This window comes from Pristiophorus japonicus, unplaced genomic scaffold (assembly GCF_044704955.1).
Source record: "Pristiophorus japonicus isolate sPriJap1 unplaced genomic scaffold, sPriJap1.hap1 HAP1_SCAFFOLD_879, whole genome shotgun sequence".
Taxonomy (NCBI): domain Eukaryota; kingdom Metazoa; phylum Chordata; class Chondrichthyes; family Pristiophoridae; genus Pristiophorus; species Pristiophorus japonicus.
The window spans coordinates 147461-167653 of NW_027254802.1; the positions used below are offsets into that span (position 1 = coordinate 147461).

The window sequence follows — 20193 nt, forward strand, 5'->3', positions numbered from 1 at the left end:
AGTGTCTCAGTCCCCCCCCCCAGTCAGTGTCTCAGTCCCCCCCCCCAACTAGTCAGTGTCTCATTCCCCCCCCCCCAGTCAGTGGCTCAGTCCCCCCCCCCCCTAGTCAGTGTCTCATTCCCCCCCCCCAGTCAGTGGCTCAGTCCCCCCCCCACCCCAGTCAGTGGCTCAGTCCCCCCCCCCCCAGTCAGTGGCTCAGTCCCCCCCCCAGTCAGTGGCTCAGTCCCCTCCCCCCCCCAGTCAGTGGCTCAGTCCCCCCCCCCCAGTCAGTGGCTCAGTCCCCCCCCCCCCTCAGTCAGTGGCTCAGTCCCCCCCCCCCCAGTCAGTGGCTCAGTGTCTCCCCCCAGTCAGTGGCTCAGTCCCCCCCCCCCCCAGTCAGTGGCTCAGTCCCCCCCCCAGTCAGTGGCTCAGTCCCCCCCCCCCCAGTCAGTGGCTCAGTCCCCCCCCCAGTCAGTGGCTCAGTCCCCCCCCCCCCAGTCAGTGACTCAGTCCCCTCCCCCCCCAGTCAGTGGCTCAGTCCCCCCCCCCAGTCAGTGGCTCAGTCCCCCCCCCAGTCAGTGGCTCAGTCCCCCCCCCCCCCAGTCAGTGACTCAGTCCCCTCCCCCCCCAGTCAGTGGCTCAGTCCCCCCCCCAGTCAGTGGCTCAGTCCCCCCCCCCCCCAGTCAGTGACTCAGTCCCCCCCCCCCCCCAGTCAGTGACTCAGTCCCCCCCCCCCCAGTCAGTGGCTCAGTCCCCCCCCCCCCCCAGTCAGTGACTCAGTCCCCCCCCCCCCAGTCAGTGACTCAGTCCCCCCCCCCCCCCAGTCAGTGACTCAGTCCCCCCCCCCCCAGTCAGTGACTCAGTCCCCCCCCCCCAGTCAGTGGCTCAGTCCCCCCCCCCCCAGTCAGTGACTCAGTCCCCCCCCCCCCCCAGTCAGTGACTCAGTCCCCCCCCCCCCAGTCAGTGACTCAGTCCCCCCCCCCCCCCAGTCAGTGACTCAGTCCCCCCCCCCCCAGTCAGTGACTCAGTCCCCCCCCCCCCAGTCAGTGACTCAGTCCCCCCCCCCCCAGTCAGTGGCTCAGTACCCCCCCCCCCCCAGTCAGTGGCTCAGTCCCCCCCCCCCCCCCAGTCAGTGGCTCAGTCCCCCCCCCCCCAGTCAGTGACTCAGTCCCCCCCCCCCAGTCAGTGGCTCAGTACCCCCCCCCCCCAGTCAGTGGCTCAGTACCCCCCCCCCCCAGTCAGTGGCTCAGTCCCCCCCCCCCCCCAGTCAGTGTCTCAGTCCCCCCCCCCCCCCACCCCCGAGCCTGTGGGAGGACTCGCAGCACGCGGTCTACCTGCTGACCCACTCCCATCACAGACGTTACCTGGACACTGGCCCATGTGACACGGCTCGGTCCCGGTGCTCGGCCCCTCGCAGAAATCTCCGTCTCCCTGGGGAGGTGGGCTGTCACAGACTCGGCTGTGTGACCGTACCCCCTCCCCACAGGTCCTCGAGCAATCTGTCCACATGGCCCACTCGCCCCAACCCCCAGCTCCTGCAACAAGGGAGGGAAGACTGATCAGCCATTCATCCCCAGCCCGACCCTCATTCTGGGCACAGCGACTGACAAATATAGTGAGCAAGGTATCGGGCGCTGGAGACAACATTACCCCACGGACACGGTGAGTGTAGACCCAGGCCCAGACCCAGACACTTCCACACCACCTCACTCATCAATGGTCATCGGTGATAGGTCCTCACTACACAGTATAAATACACACCAGGCCCAGACACTTCCACACCACCTCACTCATCAATGGTCATCGGTGATAGGTCCTTACTACACAGTATAAATACACACCAGGCCCAGACACTTCCACACCACCTCACTCATCAATGGTCATCGGTGATAGGTCCTTACTACACAGTATAAATACACACCAGGCCCAGACACTTCCACACCACCTCACTCATCAATGGTCATCGGTGATAGGTCCTTACTACACAGTATAAATACACACCAGGCCCAGACACTTCCACACCACCTCACTCATCAATGGTCATCGGTGATAGGTCCTCACTACACAGTATAAATACACACCAGGCCCAGACACTTCCACACCACCTCACTCATCAATGGTCATCGGTGATAGGTCCTCACTACACAGTATAAATACACACCAGGCCCAGACACTTCCACACCACCTCACTCATCAATGGTCATCGGTGATAGGTCCTCACTCCACAGTATAAATACACACCAGGTCCACTTCCACACCACCTCACTCATCAATGGTCATCGGTGATAGGTCCTCACTACACAGTATAAATACACACCAGGCCCACTTCCACACCACCTCACTCATCAATGGTCATCGGTGATAGGTCCTCACTACACAGTATAAATACACACCAGGCCCACTTCCACACCACCTCACTCATCAATGGTCATCGGTGATAGGTCCTCACTACACAGTATAAATACACACCAGGCCCAGACACTTCCACACCACCTCACTCATCAATGGTCATCGGTGATAGGTCCTTACTACACAGTATAAATACACACCAGGCCCACTTCCACACCACCTCACTCATCAATGGTCATCGGTGATAGGTCCTTACTACACAGTATAAATACACACCAGGCCCAGACACTTCCACACCACCTCACTCATCAATGGTCATCGGTGATAGGTCCTCACTACACAGTATAAATACACACCAGGCCCACTTCCACACCACCTCACTCATCAATGGTCATCGGTGATAGGTCCTCACTACACAGTATAAATACACACCAGGCCCACTTCCACACCACCTCACTCATCAATGGTCATCGGTGATAGGTCCTCACTGCACAGTATAAATACACACCAGGCCCAGACACTTCCACACCACCTCACTCATCAATGGTCATCGGTGATAGGTCCTTACTACACAGTATAAATACACACCAGGCCCACTTCCACACCACCTCACTCATCAATGGTCATCGGTGATAGGTCCTTACTACACAGTATAAATACACACCAGGCCCACTTCCACACCACCTCACTCATCAATGGTCATCGGTGATCGGTCCTTACTACACAGTATAAATACACACCAGGCCCACTTCCACACCACCTCACTCATCAATGGTCATCGGTGATAGGTCCTTACTACACAGTATAAATACACACCAGGCCCAGACACTTCCACACCACCTCACTCATCAATGGTCATCGGTGATAGGTCCTCACTACACAGTATAAATACACACCAGGCCCACTTCCACACCACCTCACTCATCAATGGTCATCGGTGATAGGTCCTCACTACACAGTATAAATACACACCAGGCCCAGACACTTCCACACCACCTCACTCATCAATGGTCATCGGTGATAGGTCCTCACTACACAGTATAAATACACACCAGGCCCACTTCCACACCACCTCACTCATCAATGGTCATCGGTGATAGGTCCTTACTACACAGTATAAATACACACCAGGCCCACTTCCACACCACCTCACTCATCAATGGTCATCGGTGATAGGTCCTCACTGCACAGTATAAATACACACCAGGCCCAGACACTTCCACACCACCTCACTCATCAATGGTCATCGGTGATAGGTCCTTACTACACAGTATAAATACACACCAGGCCCAGACACTTCCACACCACCTCACTCATCAATGGTCATCGGTGATAGGTCCTTACTACACAGTATAAATACACACCAGGCCCACTTCCACACCACCTCACTCATCAATGGTCATCGGTGATAGGTCCTCACTGCACAGTATAAATACACACCAGGCCCAGACACTTCCACACCACCTCACTCATCAATGGTCATCGGTGATAGGTCCTTACTACACAGTATAAATACACACCAGGCCCACTTCCACACCACCTCGCTCATCAATGGTCATCGGTGATAGGTCCTTACTACACAGTATAAATACACACCAGGCCCAGACACTTCCACACCACCTCACTCATCAATGGTCATCGGTGATAGGTCCTCACTACACAGTATAAATACACACCAGGCCCAGACACTTCCACACCACCTCACTCATCAATGGTCATCGGTGATAGGTCCTCACTACACAGTATAAATACACACCAGGCCCAGACACTTCCACACCACCTCACTCATCAATGGTCATCGGTGATAGGTCCTTACTACACAGTATAAATACACACCAGGCCCAGACACTTCCACACCACCTCACTCATCAATGGTCATCGGTGATAGGTCCTCACTACACAGTATAAATACACACCAGGCCCACTTCCACACCTCCTCACTCATCAATGGTCATCGGTGATAGGTCCTCACTACACAGTATAAATACACACCAGGCCCAGACACTTCCACACCACCTCACTCATCAATGGTCATCGGTGATAGGTCCTTACTACACAGTATAAATACACACCAGGCCCAGACACTTCCACACCACCTCACTCATCAATGGTCATCGGTGATCGGTCCTTACTACACAGTATAAATACACACCAGGCCCAGACACTTCCACACCACCTCACTCATCAATGGTCATCGGTGATAGGTCCTCACTACACAGTATAAATACACACCAGGCCCAGACAGTTCCACACCACCTCACTCATCAATGGTCATCGGTGATAGGTCCTCACTACACAGTATAAATACACACCAGGCCCAGACACTTCCACACCACCTCACTCATCAATGGTCATCGGTGATAGGTCCTTACTACACAGTATAAATAAACACCAGGCCCAGACACTTCCACACCACCTCACTCATCAATGGTCATCGGTGATAGGTCCTCACTACACAGTATAAATACACACCAGGCCCAGACACTTCCACACCACCTCACTCATCAATGGTCATCGGTGATAGGTCCTCACTACACAGTATAAATACACACCAGGTCCACTTCCACACCACCTCACTCATCAATGGTCATCGGTGATAGGTCCTCACTACACAGTATAAATACACACCAGGTCCACTTCCACACCACCTCACTCATCAATGGTCATCGGTGATAGGTCCTTACTACACAGTATAAATACACACCAGGCCCAGACACTTCCACACCACCTCACTCATCAATGGTCATCGGTGATAGGTCCTCACTACACAGTATAAATACACACCAGGCCCACTTCCACACCACCTCACTCATCAATGGTCATCGGTGATAGGTCCTTACTACACAGTATAAATACACACCAGGCCCAGACACTTCCACACCACCTCGCTCATCAATGGTCATCGGTGATAGGTCCTCACTACACAGTATAAATACACACCAGGTCCACTTCCACACCACCTCACTCATCAATGGTCATCGGTGATAGGTCCTCACTACACAGTATAAATACACACCAGGCCCAGACACTTCCACACCACCTCACTCATCAATGGTCATCGGTGATAGGTGCTTACTACACAGTATAAATACACACCAGGCCCACTTCCACACCACCTCACTCATCAATGGTCATCGGTGATCGGTCCTTACTACACAGTATAAATACACACCAGGCCCAGACACTTCCACACCACCTCACTCATCAATGGTCATCGGTGATAGGTCCTTACTACACAGTATAAATACACACCAGGCCCAGACACTTCCACACCACCTCACTCATCAATGGTCATCGGTGATAGGTCCTCACTACACAGTATAAATACACACCAGGCCCAGACACTTCCACACCACCTCACTCATCAATGGTCATCGGTGATAGGTCCTCACTACACAGTATAAATACACACCAGGCCCACTTCCACACCACCTCACTCATCAATGGTCATCGGTGATAGGTCCTTACTACACAGTATAAATACACACCAGGCCCAGACACTTCCACACCACCTCACTCATCAATGGTCATCGGTGATAGGTCCTCACTACACAGTATAAATACACACCAGGCCCAGACACTTCCACACCACCTCACTCATCAATGGTCATCGGTGATAGGTCCTCACTACACAGTATAAATACACACCAGGCCCACTTCCACACCACCTCACTCATCAATGGTCATCGGTGATAGGTCCTTACTACACAGTATAAATACACACCAGGCCCACTTCCACACCACCTCACTCATCAATGGTCATCGGTGATAGGTCCTTACTACACAGTATAAATACACACCAGGCCCAGACACTTCCACACCACCTCACTCATCAATGGTCATCGGTGATAGGTCCTTACTACACAGTATAAATACACACCAGGCCCACTTCCACACCACCTCACTCATCAATGGTCATCGGTGATAGGTCCTCACTACACAGTATAAATACACACCAGGCCCACTTCCACACCACCTCACTCATCAATGGTCATCGGTGATAGGTCCTTACTACACAGTATAAATACACACCAGGCCCAGACACTTCCACACCACCTCACTCATCAATGGTCATCGGTGATAGGTCCTTACTACACAGTATAAATACACACCAGGCCCAGACACTTCCACACCACCTCACTCATCAATGGTCATCGGTGATAGGTCCTTACTACACAGTATAAATACACACCAGGCCCAGACACTTCCACACCACCTCACTCATCAATGGTCATCGGTGATAGGTCCTCACTACACAGTATAAATACACACCAGGCCCACTTCCACACCACCTCACTCATCAATGGTCATCGGTGATAGGTCCTCACTACACAGTATAAATACACACCAGGCCCAGACACTTCCACACCACCTCACTCATCAATGGTCATCGGTGATAGGTCCTTACTACACAGTATAAATACACACCAGGCCCAGACACTTCCACACCACCTCACTCATCAATGGTCATCGGTGATAGGTCCTTACTACACAGTATAAATACACACCAGGCCCAGACACTTCCACACCACCTCACTCATCAATGGTCATCGGTGATCGGTCCTTACTACACAGTATAAATACACACCAGGCCCAGACACTTCCACACCCCCTCACTCATCGATGGTCATCGGTGATCGGTCCTTACTACACAGTATAAATACACACCAGGCCCAGACACTTCCACACCACCTCACTCATCAATGGTCATCGGTGATAGGTCCTTACTACACAGTATAAATACACACCAGGCCCAGACACTTCCACACCACCTCACTCATCAATGGTCATCGGTGATAGGTCCTCACTACACAGTATAAATACACACCAGGCCCACTTCCACACCACCTCACTCATCAATGGTCATCGGTGATAGGTCCTTACTACACAGTATAAATACACACCAGGCCCAGACACTTCCACACCACCTCACTCATCAATGGTCATCGGTGATAGGTCCTTACTGCACAGTATAAATACACACCAGGCCCACTTCCACACCACCTCACTCATCAATGGTCATCGGTGATAGGTCCTCACTACACAGTATAAATACACACCAGGCCCAGACACTTCCACACCACCTCACTCATCAATGGTCATCGGTGATAGGTCCTTACTACACAGTATAAATACACACCAGACCCAGACACTTCCACACCACCTCACTCATCAATGGTCATCGGTGATAGGTCCTTACTACACAGTATAAATACACACCAGGCCCAGACACTTCCACACCACCTCGCTCATCAATGGTCATCGGTGATAGGTCCTCACTACACAGTATAAATACACACCAGGCCCAGACACTTCCACACCACCTCACTCATCAATGGTCATCGGTGATAGGTCCTCACTGCACAGTATAAATACACACCAGGCCCAGACACTCCACACCACCTCACTCATCAATGGTCATCGGTGATAGGTCCTCACTACACAGTATAAATACACACCAGGCCCACTTCCACACCACCTCACTCATCAATGGTCATCGGTGATAGGTCCTCACTACACAGTATAAATACACACCAGGCCCAGACACTTCCACACCACCTCACTCATCAATGGTCATCGGTGATAGGTCCTCACTACACAGTATAAATACACACCAGGCCCAGACACTTCCACACCACCTCGCTCATCAATGGTCATCGGTGATAGGTCCTCACTACACAGTATAAATACACACCAGGCCCAGACACTTCCACACCACCTCACTCATCAATGGTCATCGGTGATAGGTCCTTACTACACAGTATAAATACACACCAGGCCCATGCTTGAGAGAAGGTCAGTCTGTGACCTGTGACCTTTATTCCTTAGCACTCAAGTGATGAGGGTGGGTGGAGCTTCCCCTTTTATACCTGAAGGTCCAGGTTAGGAGTGTCTCCCACCTAGTGGTCAGTGTTCTCACGGTGTACAACTTAGGTCAGTTTATACATGGGTTACAATGCTGGTTGAATACATGACATCACCTCCCCCCCCAAAGTCTGATTGGTATCACAGGTTGAGTCTCTCTGGTGGTTTACGCTCCCTTGTAGAGCGCCTGAGTTGGGGCTCCGGTTGTTGGGCGCTGGCCTGAGTGTCTGCTGTTTGCGGTACCTCAGGTCTGTCCGGACTGCCCACAGTGACTGGGCTCTCCTCCCTTTGGTTCTGGTGTTCGGTCACCTGTGGTGGAGTGAACTCTATATCGTGTTCTTCCTCTGCTTCTTCTATGGGGTTGCTGAACCTCCTTTTTATTTGATCCACATGTTTGCGGCAGATTTGTCCATTGGTAAGTTTAACTACCAGAATCCTATTTCCCTCTTTGGCAACCACAGTGCCTGCGAGCCATTTGGGCCCTGCAGCATAGTTGAGGACAAAAACAGGATCATTTACATCAATACATCGCGCCCTCGCATTCCTGTCATGGTAGTGATATTGTGGCTGGCGCCTGCTCTCGACAATTTCTTTCATGGTGGGGTGTATAAGGGATAACCTGGTTTTGAGCGTCCTTTTCATTAGTAGCTCTGCGGGTGGAACCCCTGTGAGCGAGTGTGGTCGGGATCCATAGGCCAACAGGAGGCGTGATAAGCGGGTTTGTAGGGAACCCCCTTGGAATCTGAGCATCCCCTGTTTGATTATCTGCACTGCTCGTTCTGCCTGGCCGTTTGAGGCCGGCTTGAACGGTGCCGTTCTAACATGGTTAATTCCATTGCCTGCCATGAAGTCCTGGAATTCAGTGCTTGTGAAGCACGGGCCATTGTCGCTGACCAAGATGTCCGGTTGACCGTGAGCGGCGAACATTGCCCGTAGACTTTCTACCGTGGCAGAGGATGTGCTTGAATTTAAAATGTCACACTCGATCCATTTGGAGTAGGCGTCTACTACAACCAAAAACATTTTCCCCATGAAAGGACCTGCGTAGTCCACATGGATGCGTGACCATGGCTTGGTGGGCCAGGACCAGGGGCTAAGGGGGGCTTCCCTGGGCGCATTGCCCAGCTGGGCACACGTGTTGCACCTGCGAACACAAAGTTCCAGATCTGCGTCTATCCCTGGCCACCAAACGTGTGACCTGGCAATTGCCTTCATTGTGACAATGCCCGGGTGACCATTGTGGAGTTCTCTGATGAACACCTCTCTGCCCATCTGGGGCATGACTACGCGGTTTCCCCACAGTCGGCAATCGGCCTGAATCGAGAGTTCATCCCTGCGCCTGTGAAATGGTTTAAATTTCTCAGGGCATGCCCTGTACGTGGCTGCCCAGTCCCCATTCAGGACACATTTCTTGAGCAGAGACAATAGCGGGTCTCTATTTGTCCAGACTTTAATCTGACAGGCTCACCCGTGACAGCCTTCGCTTCCGAAAGCTTCAACAGCCATGACCATCTCAGCACCATGCTCGGTAGCCCCCTCAGTGGTGGCTAGTGGGAGACTGCTGAGTGCATCGGCGCAGTTTTCGGTGCCCGGTCTGTGCCGAATTGTGTAGTCATAGGCAGCTAACGTGAGTGCCCACCTCTGTATGCGGGCCGATGCGTTTGCATTTATGGCCTTGTTGTCGGCCAAAAGGGACGTTAGGGGTTTGTGATCTGTCTCCAGCTCAAATTTCCTGCCAAACAGGTACTGATGCATTTTCTTTTCCGCATATACACATGCGAGCGCCTCCTTTTCTACCATCCCGTAGCCCCTTTCTGCCTGGGACAGACTCCTGGAGGCATAAGCAACCGGCTGTAACTGACCCTTGGCATTGACATGCTGCAACACACACCCAACACCATAGGATGACGCATCGCACGTTAACACAAGTTTCTTACATGGGTCATATAGCGTTAACAGATTTTTGGAACATAACAAATTGTGTGCTCTATTAAAAGCCCTTTCCTGGCTGTCCCCCCAGACCCATTCGTGACCTTTGTGTACGAGCACATGTAGCGGCTCTAGCAGCGTGCTCAATTTGGGAAGAAAGTTACCAAAATAGTTCAGGAGCCCCAGGAACGAACGCAGCTCCGTCGTGTTACGGGGTCTGGGTGCTCTCCGGATCGCTTCCGTCTTGGCTGATCCCGTCTGCTGCTACCCTCATCCCCAGGAATTCTACCTCTGGAGCTAGGAAGACGCACTTGGCCTTTTTCAGTCGCAGACCTACCCGGTCCAGTCTGCGTAGCACCTCCTCCAGGTTGTGGAGTTGTTCTTCAGTATCGTAACCCGTGATGAGGATGTCGTCCTGAAAAACCACCGTCCCTGGAATCGACTTGAGGAGGCTTTCCATATTTCGTTGGAAGATCGCGGCGGCCGAGCGAATCCCGAACGGACATCTGTTGTACTCAAACAACCCCTTGTGTGCCGTGATGGTGGTCAGCTTCTTCGACTCACTCGCCAGCTCCTGGGTCATGTAAGCTGAGGTCAGGTCCAATTTTGAAAAAAGTTTGCCACCGGATAGCGTCGCAAAGAGGTCCTCCGCTCTCGGTAGCGGGTACTGGTCTTGGAGTGACACCCGATTGATGGTGGCCTTGTAATCACCACATATCCTGACCAACCCATCCGCCTTGAGCACCGGCACAATCGGGCTCGCCCAGTCACTGAATTCGACTGGCGAGATGATGCCTTCCCTCAACAGGCGGTCCAATTCGCCTTCTATCTTTTCCCGCATCACGTACGGCACCGCTCTGGCCTTGTGGTGTACTGGTCTGGCGTCCGGGTTTATGTGAATCACTACCTTGGTCCCCATGAAAGTGCCGATGCCGGGTTGAAATAATGAGTCAAATTTGTCCAGGACCTGTGAGCATGATACTCGCTCCACAGAGGAAATTGCATTGACATCGCTCCATTTCCAGTTCATGACAGCAAGCCAACTCCTCCCCAGTAGTGCGGGACCGTCCCCTGGGACAATCCAGAGTGGCAACCTGTTCTCCGAATCTTTGTGGGTCACGACTACCGTGGCGCTGCCTAGCACCGGAATGATCTGCTTTGTGTAAGTCCGTAGCTGTGCGTCAATCGGCAATAATTTTGTCCTCCTGGCCTTGGATGCCCACAACTTTTCGAACTGTTTGATACCCATCAGGGACTGGCTGGCCCCTGTGTCTAACTCCATTGATACTGGGATGCCATTGAGGAGCACTTTCATCATTATCGGTGGTGTTCTGGTGTATGAACTGTATACGTGCTCCACATGAACTCGCTGAACTTCAGCTTCCAGCGATTTCCCCCAGTGTCCATTTCTGCAATTCCTGCAGGTATTTTGCTCATCTCTGCAAACTCCGGCTGAATGTATGCCTCCACGCCTCCAGCATGAGTTGCTGTTTGAAACAAAAGGTCCCTTGCCAGTCGATCGTCCCTGACTGCCCCTGTTATTGTCCTTGAGTGCACCATTAACAGGTGTTGATGGCCCCATTACTGGCCGCATTGTCCCTTGCAATGGCGTGAATCGCTGTTCAGCTTGCCATTGTCTCTGTCGAACTCCCCCTCTGGGTTCGACTACATGTTGGGGCAGGCCTGACTGCCCTTGTCTGCCTGGAGAACTGTGTGCTGCTTTAACAATGTTGAATCTCTGTCCCAACCATTCCTTAACACAGTACCTCTTGTCTGTTCTGCTAGTGGCCATGCTCGCGTGGTTTAAATCCCAGTTTCTTGTCACCATTGATAGGTCCTTACTACACAGTATAAATGCACACGGGGCCCATGCTTGAGAGAAGGTCAGTCAGTGACCTGTCCTTTATTCCTTAGCACTCAAGTGATGAAGGTGGGTGGAGCTTCCCCTTTTATACCTGAAGGTCCAGGTTAGGAGTGTCTCCCACCTAGTGGTCAGTGTTCTCACGGTGTACAATTTAGGTCAGATTATACATGGGTTACAATGCTGGTTGAATACATGACAATCGGCAATTCAGCAAATCTGGCACCAGTCGTGGTCTTCCTCACCCCCCGAATCCTGTAATATCCCCCCCAGTCTATCCCCACTCTCCCCCTCATCCCCCGAACCCAGTAATATCCCCCCCAGTCTATCCCCCTCAACCCCCGTACCCTGTAATATCCCCCCCAGTCTATCCCCACTCTCCCCCCCCACCCCCCGAAACCTGTAATATCCCCCCCAGTCTATCCCCACTCTCCCCCTCATCCCCCGAACCCAGTAATATCCCCCCCAGTCTATCGCCCTCACCCCCCGAACCCTGTAATATCCCCCCCAGTCTATCCCCCTCACCCCCAGAACCCTGTAATGTTCCCCCCAGTCTATCCCCCCCACCCCCGAACCCTGTAATATCCCCCCCAGTCGATCCCCACTCTCCCCCTCACATCCCGAACCCTGTAATATCCCCCCCCAGTCTATCCCCCTCACCCCCCGAACCCTGTAATATCCCCCCCAGTCTATCCCCCTCACCCCCAGAACCCTTTAACGTTCCCCCCAGTCTATCCCCCCCACCCCCCGAACCCTGTAATATCCCCCCCAGTCGATCCCCACTCTCCCCCTCACATCCCGAACCCTGTAATATCCCCCCCCAGTCTATCCCCCTCATCCCCCGAACCCAGTAATATCCCCCCCAGTCTATCCCCCTCACCCCCAGAACCCTTTAATGTTCCCCCCAGTCTATCCCCCTCACCCCCTCACCCCCCTCACCCTGTAATATTTCACTCAGTCTATCCCCACTCTCCCCCCCATCCCCCGAACCCTGTAATATCCCCCCCAGTTTATCCCCCCACCCCCCGAACCATGTAATCTCCCCCCCCAGTCTATCCCCTATCTCCCCCTCACCCCCTCACCCTGTAATATCCCCCCCAGACGATCCCCACTCTCCCCCTCACTGTCCCCCCCCTCACCCCCCCCGCCGTCCCTCCCCCCCCCCCACCCCCGTTTCACTGAGATACTCACTGGAGCACTGCTGGACATTACAGGGTGTGACATCTTGGTCTGGCCCGATGCAGGGTAGACCATTCCCAGAGGCAGGGGGGTTTGAACAGAACCGGAATCGATGCTGAGCTCCCCCTCCACAAGACGTGGAACAGTCGCTCCATGGGGTCCAATCCGACCAATCTCCATTCACTGTGACAGAAGAACACTGGTCAATCTCCATGGCGAAGTACTTGGTGCCTCAGGGTGAGAGGGTGGGGTCAAGGGGTCATCGGAGTTAGAGGGTAGGGTCAAGGGGTCATCGGGGTTAAAGGGTGGAGTCAAGGGGTCTTCGGGGTTAGATGGTGGGGTCAATGAGTCATCAGGGTCAGGGGGTGGTGTCAAGGGGTCATCAGGGTTAGAGGGAGGGATCAAGGGCTCATCGGGTTTAGATGGTGGGGTCAAAGGGTCATCAGGGTTAGAGGGTGGTGTCAAGGGCTCATCAGGGTTAGATGGTGGGGTCAATGGTTCATCAGGGTCAGAGGGTAGGGTCAATTGGTCATCGGGGTTAGAGGGTGCGGTCAAGGGGTCATCGTGACTCGAGGGTGAGGTCAAGGGGTCATCAGGCTTAGAGGGTGGGGTCAATGGGTCGTTGAATATATTTAAGGCAGAGATAGAGAGATTTTTGAGCGATAAGGGCGTGAAGGGTTATGGGGAACGGGCGGGGAAGTGGAGCTGAGTCCATGATCAGATCAGCCGTGATTTTATTAAATGGCGGAGCAGGCTCGAGGGGCCGAATGGCCGACTCCTGCTCCTATTTCTTATGTTCTAAGTGTGGTGCCCAGAATTGGACACAATACTCCAGTTGGGGCCGAACCAGTGTTTTATACAGGTCCATCATAACCTCCTTGCTTTTGTACTCTGTGCCTCTATTTATGAAACCCAGGATCCCATAACCAGTTCCCCAACCTACCCTGCCCCCTTCAGTGATCTGTGCCCATACACCCCCAGGTCTCTCTGTTCATGCACCCCCTTTAGCATTGTACCCTTTAGTTTATATTGCCTCTCCTCATTCTTCCGACCAAAACGCATCATTCACACCTTTCTGTGTTAAATTCCATCTGCCCCGTGCCTGCCCCTCCCACCAGCCTGTCTATGTCCTCTCTCACTACCCTGCTCACTGTTCACTATACTTCCAAGTTTTGTGTCATCTGTGCCCTGTACACCCACATCCAGGTCATTAATATATATCAGGAAAAGCAGTGGTCCCAGTCCCGATCCCTGGGGAACACCACTGTATACCTCCCTCCAGTCCCAGAAACAACCGTTCTCCACTACTCTCTGTTTCCTGCCACTGTATAGCAAACAGAAGGTTCACTCGGTTAATTCCCGAGATGAAGTGGTTGACTTATGAAGAAAGTTTAAGGAGGTTGGGCCTCTTCTCATTGGAATTCAGAAGAATGAGAGGTGGTCTTATCGGAACGTATAACATTATGAGGGTGATAGAGGTTCAAGCTCTACAGCCTGGCTGCAGTTTTGAGAAAACACACACCACATTGCATTAAGTCATCAATCAACTTGACATTTTAGGACCTTGGGTAGCGAGCCAATTAAAGGTTAAAAGACTATCAATTGAGCCAATAAGGTCAAAGAAGACGAGTTATTTTCTGTAAATTGAACCAGGTATAAGTACAGCCATTTTGACCATGTGGTCTCAGAAGGACAAAGACCTGGCTTAAAGCCAAGAGCTTGTTGCTGCTGCCAGAATAAAGTTACATTAAAACTACAACCGGAGTTCGTATTTCATTGGAAATTAAGAGATCTAACAAGGGGGCTCGACAAGGTGGATGCAGAGAGGATGTTTCCACTGATGGGGGAGACTAGAACTAGGGGGCATGATCTTAGAATAAGGGGCCACCCATTTAAAACTGAGATGGAGGAATTTCTTCTCTCAGAGGGTTGTAAAGCTGTGGAATTCTCTGCCCCAGAGAGCTATGGAGGCTGGGTCATTGAATATATTTAAGACAGAAATAGACAGCTTCTTAATTGATAAGGGAATAAGGGGTAATGGGGAACGGGCGGGGAAGTGGAGCTGAGTCCATGATCGGATCAGCCATGGTCGTATTAAATGGCGGAGCAGGCTGGAGGCAGACGCTGGAGTTAGGGCAGCAGCCTACTCCTGCTCCTATTTCTTATCTTCTTATGATTGTATATTCTTAAATCCGTGTTGTCTCTGCAGGAGAAATTATTATGGAGAATAAGGAAATGGCAGAAATAATAAACAAATATTTTGTATCGATCTTCACAGAAGATGCAAAAAGCAGACCCAAAATGGTGGGGAACCAAGGGTCTAATGAGGATGAGGAACTTAATTGAATTAATATTGGAGAAACAGTATTAGAGAAACTAATGGGACTAAAAGCCGACAATCCCCCGGACCCGCTGGCCTACATCCTGGGGTTCTATAAGAGGAGGCTGCAGAGACAGTGGATGCATTGTTTGTCATCTTCCAAAATTCCCCAGATTGTAGAACGGTCCCTGCGGATTGGAGGGTGGCCAATGTAACCCTGCTGTTCAAGAAAGGAGGGAAAGAGAAAACGGAACTACAGGCCTGGTAGTCTGACATCAGTCGTCGGCAAAATGCTGCAATCCATTGTTAAGGACGTGGTATCAGGGCACTTAGATAATCGTAACATGATTTGGCAGAGTCAACATGGTTTTATGAAAGGGAAATTCTGTTTGACAAATTTATGAGAGTTTTTTTGATAATGTAACGAGCAGGGTAGATAAAGGGGAACCAGTGGATGTAGTATATTTAGATTTCCAAAAGGCATTCAATAAGGTGCCACAAAAAAGGTTATGACACAGAATGAGGGCTCATAGGATCAGAGAGAATGTATTAGCATTGATCGAGGATTGGTTAACGGACAGAGAAGAGGTTCGGGATAAATGGCCAATTTTCAGGCTTGCAGGCTGTAACTAGTGGGGTGCCACAGGGATCAGTGCTGGGGCCTCAGCTATTTACAATCTATATTAATGACCTCGATGAAGGGACCGAGTGTAATGTATCCAAGTTTGCTGACAATACAAAGCTAGATGGGACAGTAAGCTGTGAGGAGAACACAAAGCATTTGCAAAGGGATATAGATAGACGGAGTGAGTGGGCAGGGAGGTGGCAGATGGAGTATAATGTGGGGAAATGTCAGGTTAGTCACTTTGGTCGGAAGAAGAGAAAAACAGAATATTTTAAAATGGTGAGAAACTTGTCAATGTTGGTGTACAGAGAGATTTAGGGGTCTGGTGCAAGGAATACAGAAAGCCAGCAGACAGGTCCAGCAAGCAATAAGGAGGCAAATGACATGTTGGCCTTTATTGCAGGGGGTTGGAGTATAAGGGTAAGGAAGTCTTGCTCCAATTGTACAGGGCCTTGGTGAGACCTCACCTGGAGCACTGTGCACGGTTTGTCTCCTTATCTAAGGAAGGATACACTTGCCTTGGAGGCGGTACAACTAGATTGATTCCTGGGCTGTCTTATGAGGAGAGATTGGGCCGATACTCTCTGGAGTTTGGAAGAATGAGAGGTGATCTCATTGAAACATACAAGATTCTGAGGGGACTTGACAGGGTAGATGTAGGGAGGATGTTTCCCCTGGGCTGGGGAGTCTAGAACCAGGGGACACAGTCTCAGGATAAGGGGTAAGCCATTTAGGACTGAGCTGAGGAGAAACTTCTTCACTCAGAGAGTGGTGAACCTGTGGAATTCCCTGACGCAGAGAGTTGTTGAGGCCAGTTCGTTAGATATATTCAAGAGGGAGTTAGATATGGCCCTTACAGCGAAAGGGATCAAGGGGTATGGAGAGAAAGCAGGAATGGGGTACTGAAGTTGCATGTTCAGCCATGAACTCATTGAATGGCGGTGCAGGCTCGAAGGGCCGAATGGCCTACTCCTGCACCTATTTTCTATGTATGTTTCTAAACCCGATTTCCCTTTCATAAAACCACGTTGACTCTGTGTAATCATGTTATGATTATCTAAGTGCCCTGATACCACGTCCTTAACAATGGATTCCAGCATTTTCCTGACGACAGATGTCAGACTAACCGGTCTGTAGTTCCCTGTTTTCTCTCTCCCTCCTTTCTGAAATAGTGGGGTTACATTTGCTACCCTCCAATCCGAGGGAACCGTTCTTGAATTTCTGTTACCTCATGAAAAAACTCGATCAAGTGGGCTCGACACAATCTGCCTGTAACAAATCCCTGCTGGCTTTCCTTCATTAACCCGCACTTGTCCAAGTGACTTTAATTCTGACCCTGATTCCTGGATCTGAAACTTCCCCACTGCTGAGGTTGAACTGATCTTCCTGTGCCTGGGGGGGTGTGGGTTTAAGTCTGTCTCACGGGGCGGGGAACATCGCGAGTGGATGTGTTACCGCGCTGGGACTTGATCACATGTTCTCAATTCACCGTCAGCCGATCCTCGGCCTTGCTCGGTAAAGTGAGTGGTGAACAAGTAACGGTGCTCACCATCACACAGTCTCTGGGTACAGTTCGTTATCCGGCCGGACAGGCAATGGCTGAGGGAGACACAATTAATGCACATGTGAATATATTTACACAGACACAGAGCCGGGAGCCGGGACACGCGACACCGAGCCGGGAGCTGGGACACGCGACACAGAACACGGACACGCGACACGGACACGCGACACCGAGCCGGGAGCCGGGACACGCGACACGGAACACAGACACGCGACACCGAGCCGGGAGCTGGGACACGCGACACGGAACACGGACACGCGACACGGAACACAGACACGCGACACCGAGCCGGGAGCCGGGACACGCGACACGGAACACGGACACGCGACACCGAGCCGGGAGCCGGGACACGCGACACGGAACACGGACACGCGACACCGAGCCAGGAGCTGGGACACGGAACACGGACACGCGACACCAAGCCGGGGCACGTGACACGGACACGCGACACCGAGCCGGGGCACGTGACACGGAACACGGACATGCGACACCGAGCCGGGGCACGCGACATGGAACACAGACACACGACACGGAACACGGGCGCGTGACAGCGAGCCGGGACATGCGACATGGAACACGGACACGCGACACCGAGCCGGGGCACGTGACACGGAACACGAACACCGAGCCGGGGCACGCGGCATAGAACACGGACACGCGACACCGAGCCGGGGCACGTGACACGGAACACGCGACACTGAGCCGGGGCACGTGACACGGAACACGGACACGCGACACCGAGCCGGGGCACGCGACATGGAACACGGACACGTGACACGGAACACGGGCACATGACAGCGAGCCGGGACATGCGGCACGGAACACGGACACGCGACACTGAGCCGGGGCATGTGACACGGAACACGGACATGCGAAACCGAGCCAGGGCACGCGGCATGGAACACGGACACGCGACACAGAACACGGACACGCGACAGCGAGCCAGGACACGGAACACGGACACCGAGCCGGGGTACGCGACACAGAACACGGACACGCGACACGGAACACGGGCACGTGACAGCGAGCCGGGACATGCGACACGGAACACGGACACGTGACACCGAGCCGGGGCATATGACACGGAACACGGACATGCGAAACCGAGCCGGGGCACGCGGCATAGAACACGGACACGCGACACAGAACACGGTCACGCGACAGCGAGCCAGGACACGGAACACGGACACTGAGCCGGGACACGCAACACAGAACACGGACACGCGACACCGAGCCGGGACACGCGGCACAGAACACGGACACGCGGCACCGAGCCGGGAGCAGAAGCACGGAACGCGGACACGCGACACGGAACACGAACACGCGACACCGAGCCAGGACACGCGACACGGAACACGGACACGCGACACCGAGCCAGGACATGCGACACGGAACACGGACACGCGACACCGAGACACAGGACACGGAACACGGACCAAAGCACAGATGCAGACCCCGATGCAGACCCTAGCCCCATTGACCGGGATCACTCAGGGTTGCTCTGACCCCACCAATCCCCCCTGTGTGAACACACCACGATTGCCCCGGTTCAGCTCAGTGTTTATTGACGATCAATAACAGCTTCCACTTACCAGGTGTTGCACCCCCTCAGCACACTGGCTCCAGGTCGATAAATCTCCCGTCCATCGTCACACGGACAATCCATCATGGCAACACACACACCATCCTGAAACACAATGAGACAGGCTGACTCCCAGAGACACAGAGTCACAGTCACAGGATCAAGGCATTACGCATCTGGGAATGGACCTGACCCCATATACCCCCCTCATAAACCCCAACCCACCTTCTCCCCATATACCCCCCTCATAAACCCCAACCCACCTTCTCCCCATATACCCACCCCCACATACCCACCTTCTCCCCATATACCCCCCTCATAAACCCCAACCCACCTTCTCCCCATATACCCACCCCCACATACCCACCTTCTCCCCATATACCCCCCTCATAAACCCCAACCCACCTTCTCCCCATATACCCCCCTCATAAACCCCCAACCCACCTTCTCCCCATATACCCACCCCCACATACCCACCTTCTCCCCATATACCCACCCCCACATACCCACCTTCTCCCCATATACCCACCCCCACATACCCACCTTCTCCCCATATACCCACCCCCACATACCCACCTTCTCCCCATATACCCACCTCCACATACCCACCTTCTCCCCACATACCCACCCCCACATACCCCCACCCCCACATACCCACCTTCTCCCCATATACCCACTCCCACATACCCACCTTCTCCCCATATACCCACCCCCACATACCCACCTTCTCCCCATACCCACTTTCTCCCCACATACCCACCCCCACATACCCACCTTCTCCCCATATACCCACCCCCACATACCCACCTTCTCCCCATATACCCACCCCCACATACCCACCTTCTCCCCATATACCCACCCCCACATACCCACCTTCTCCCCACATACCCACCCCCACATACCCACCTTCTCCCCATATACCCACCTCCACATACCCACC

At 52.9% G+C, this 20193-nt stretch overlaps 1 protein-coding gene across 1 annotated transcript in view; it reads right to left on the bottom strand.

Annotated features, from left to right (window-relative positions):
- LOC139257599 (SCO-spondin-like) overlaps positions 1-19337 on the bottom strand; it is an 89362-nt gene extending 70025 nt beyond the window's left edge. The window contains exons 1-4 of the mRNA XM_070874538.1: positions 19264-19337; positions 17657-17706; positions 13175-13345; positions 1344-1514 (exon numbers count right to left, since the gene is read on the bottom strand). Coding sequence (XP_070730639.1) covers positions 1344-1514; positions 13175-13345; positions 17657-17706; positions 19264-19337 — 466 coding nt within the window. The remainder of the gene's footprint in view (positions 1-1343; positions 1515-13174; positions 13346-17656; positions 17707-19263) is intronic.
- Positions 19338-20193: the final 856 nt, after the last annotated feature.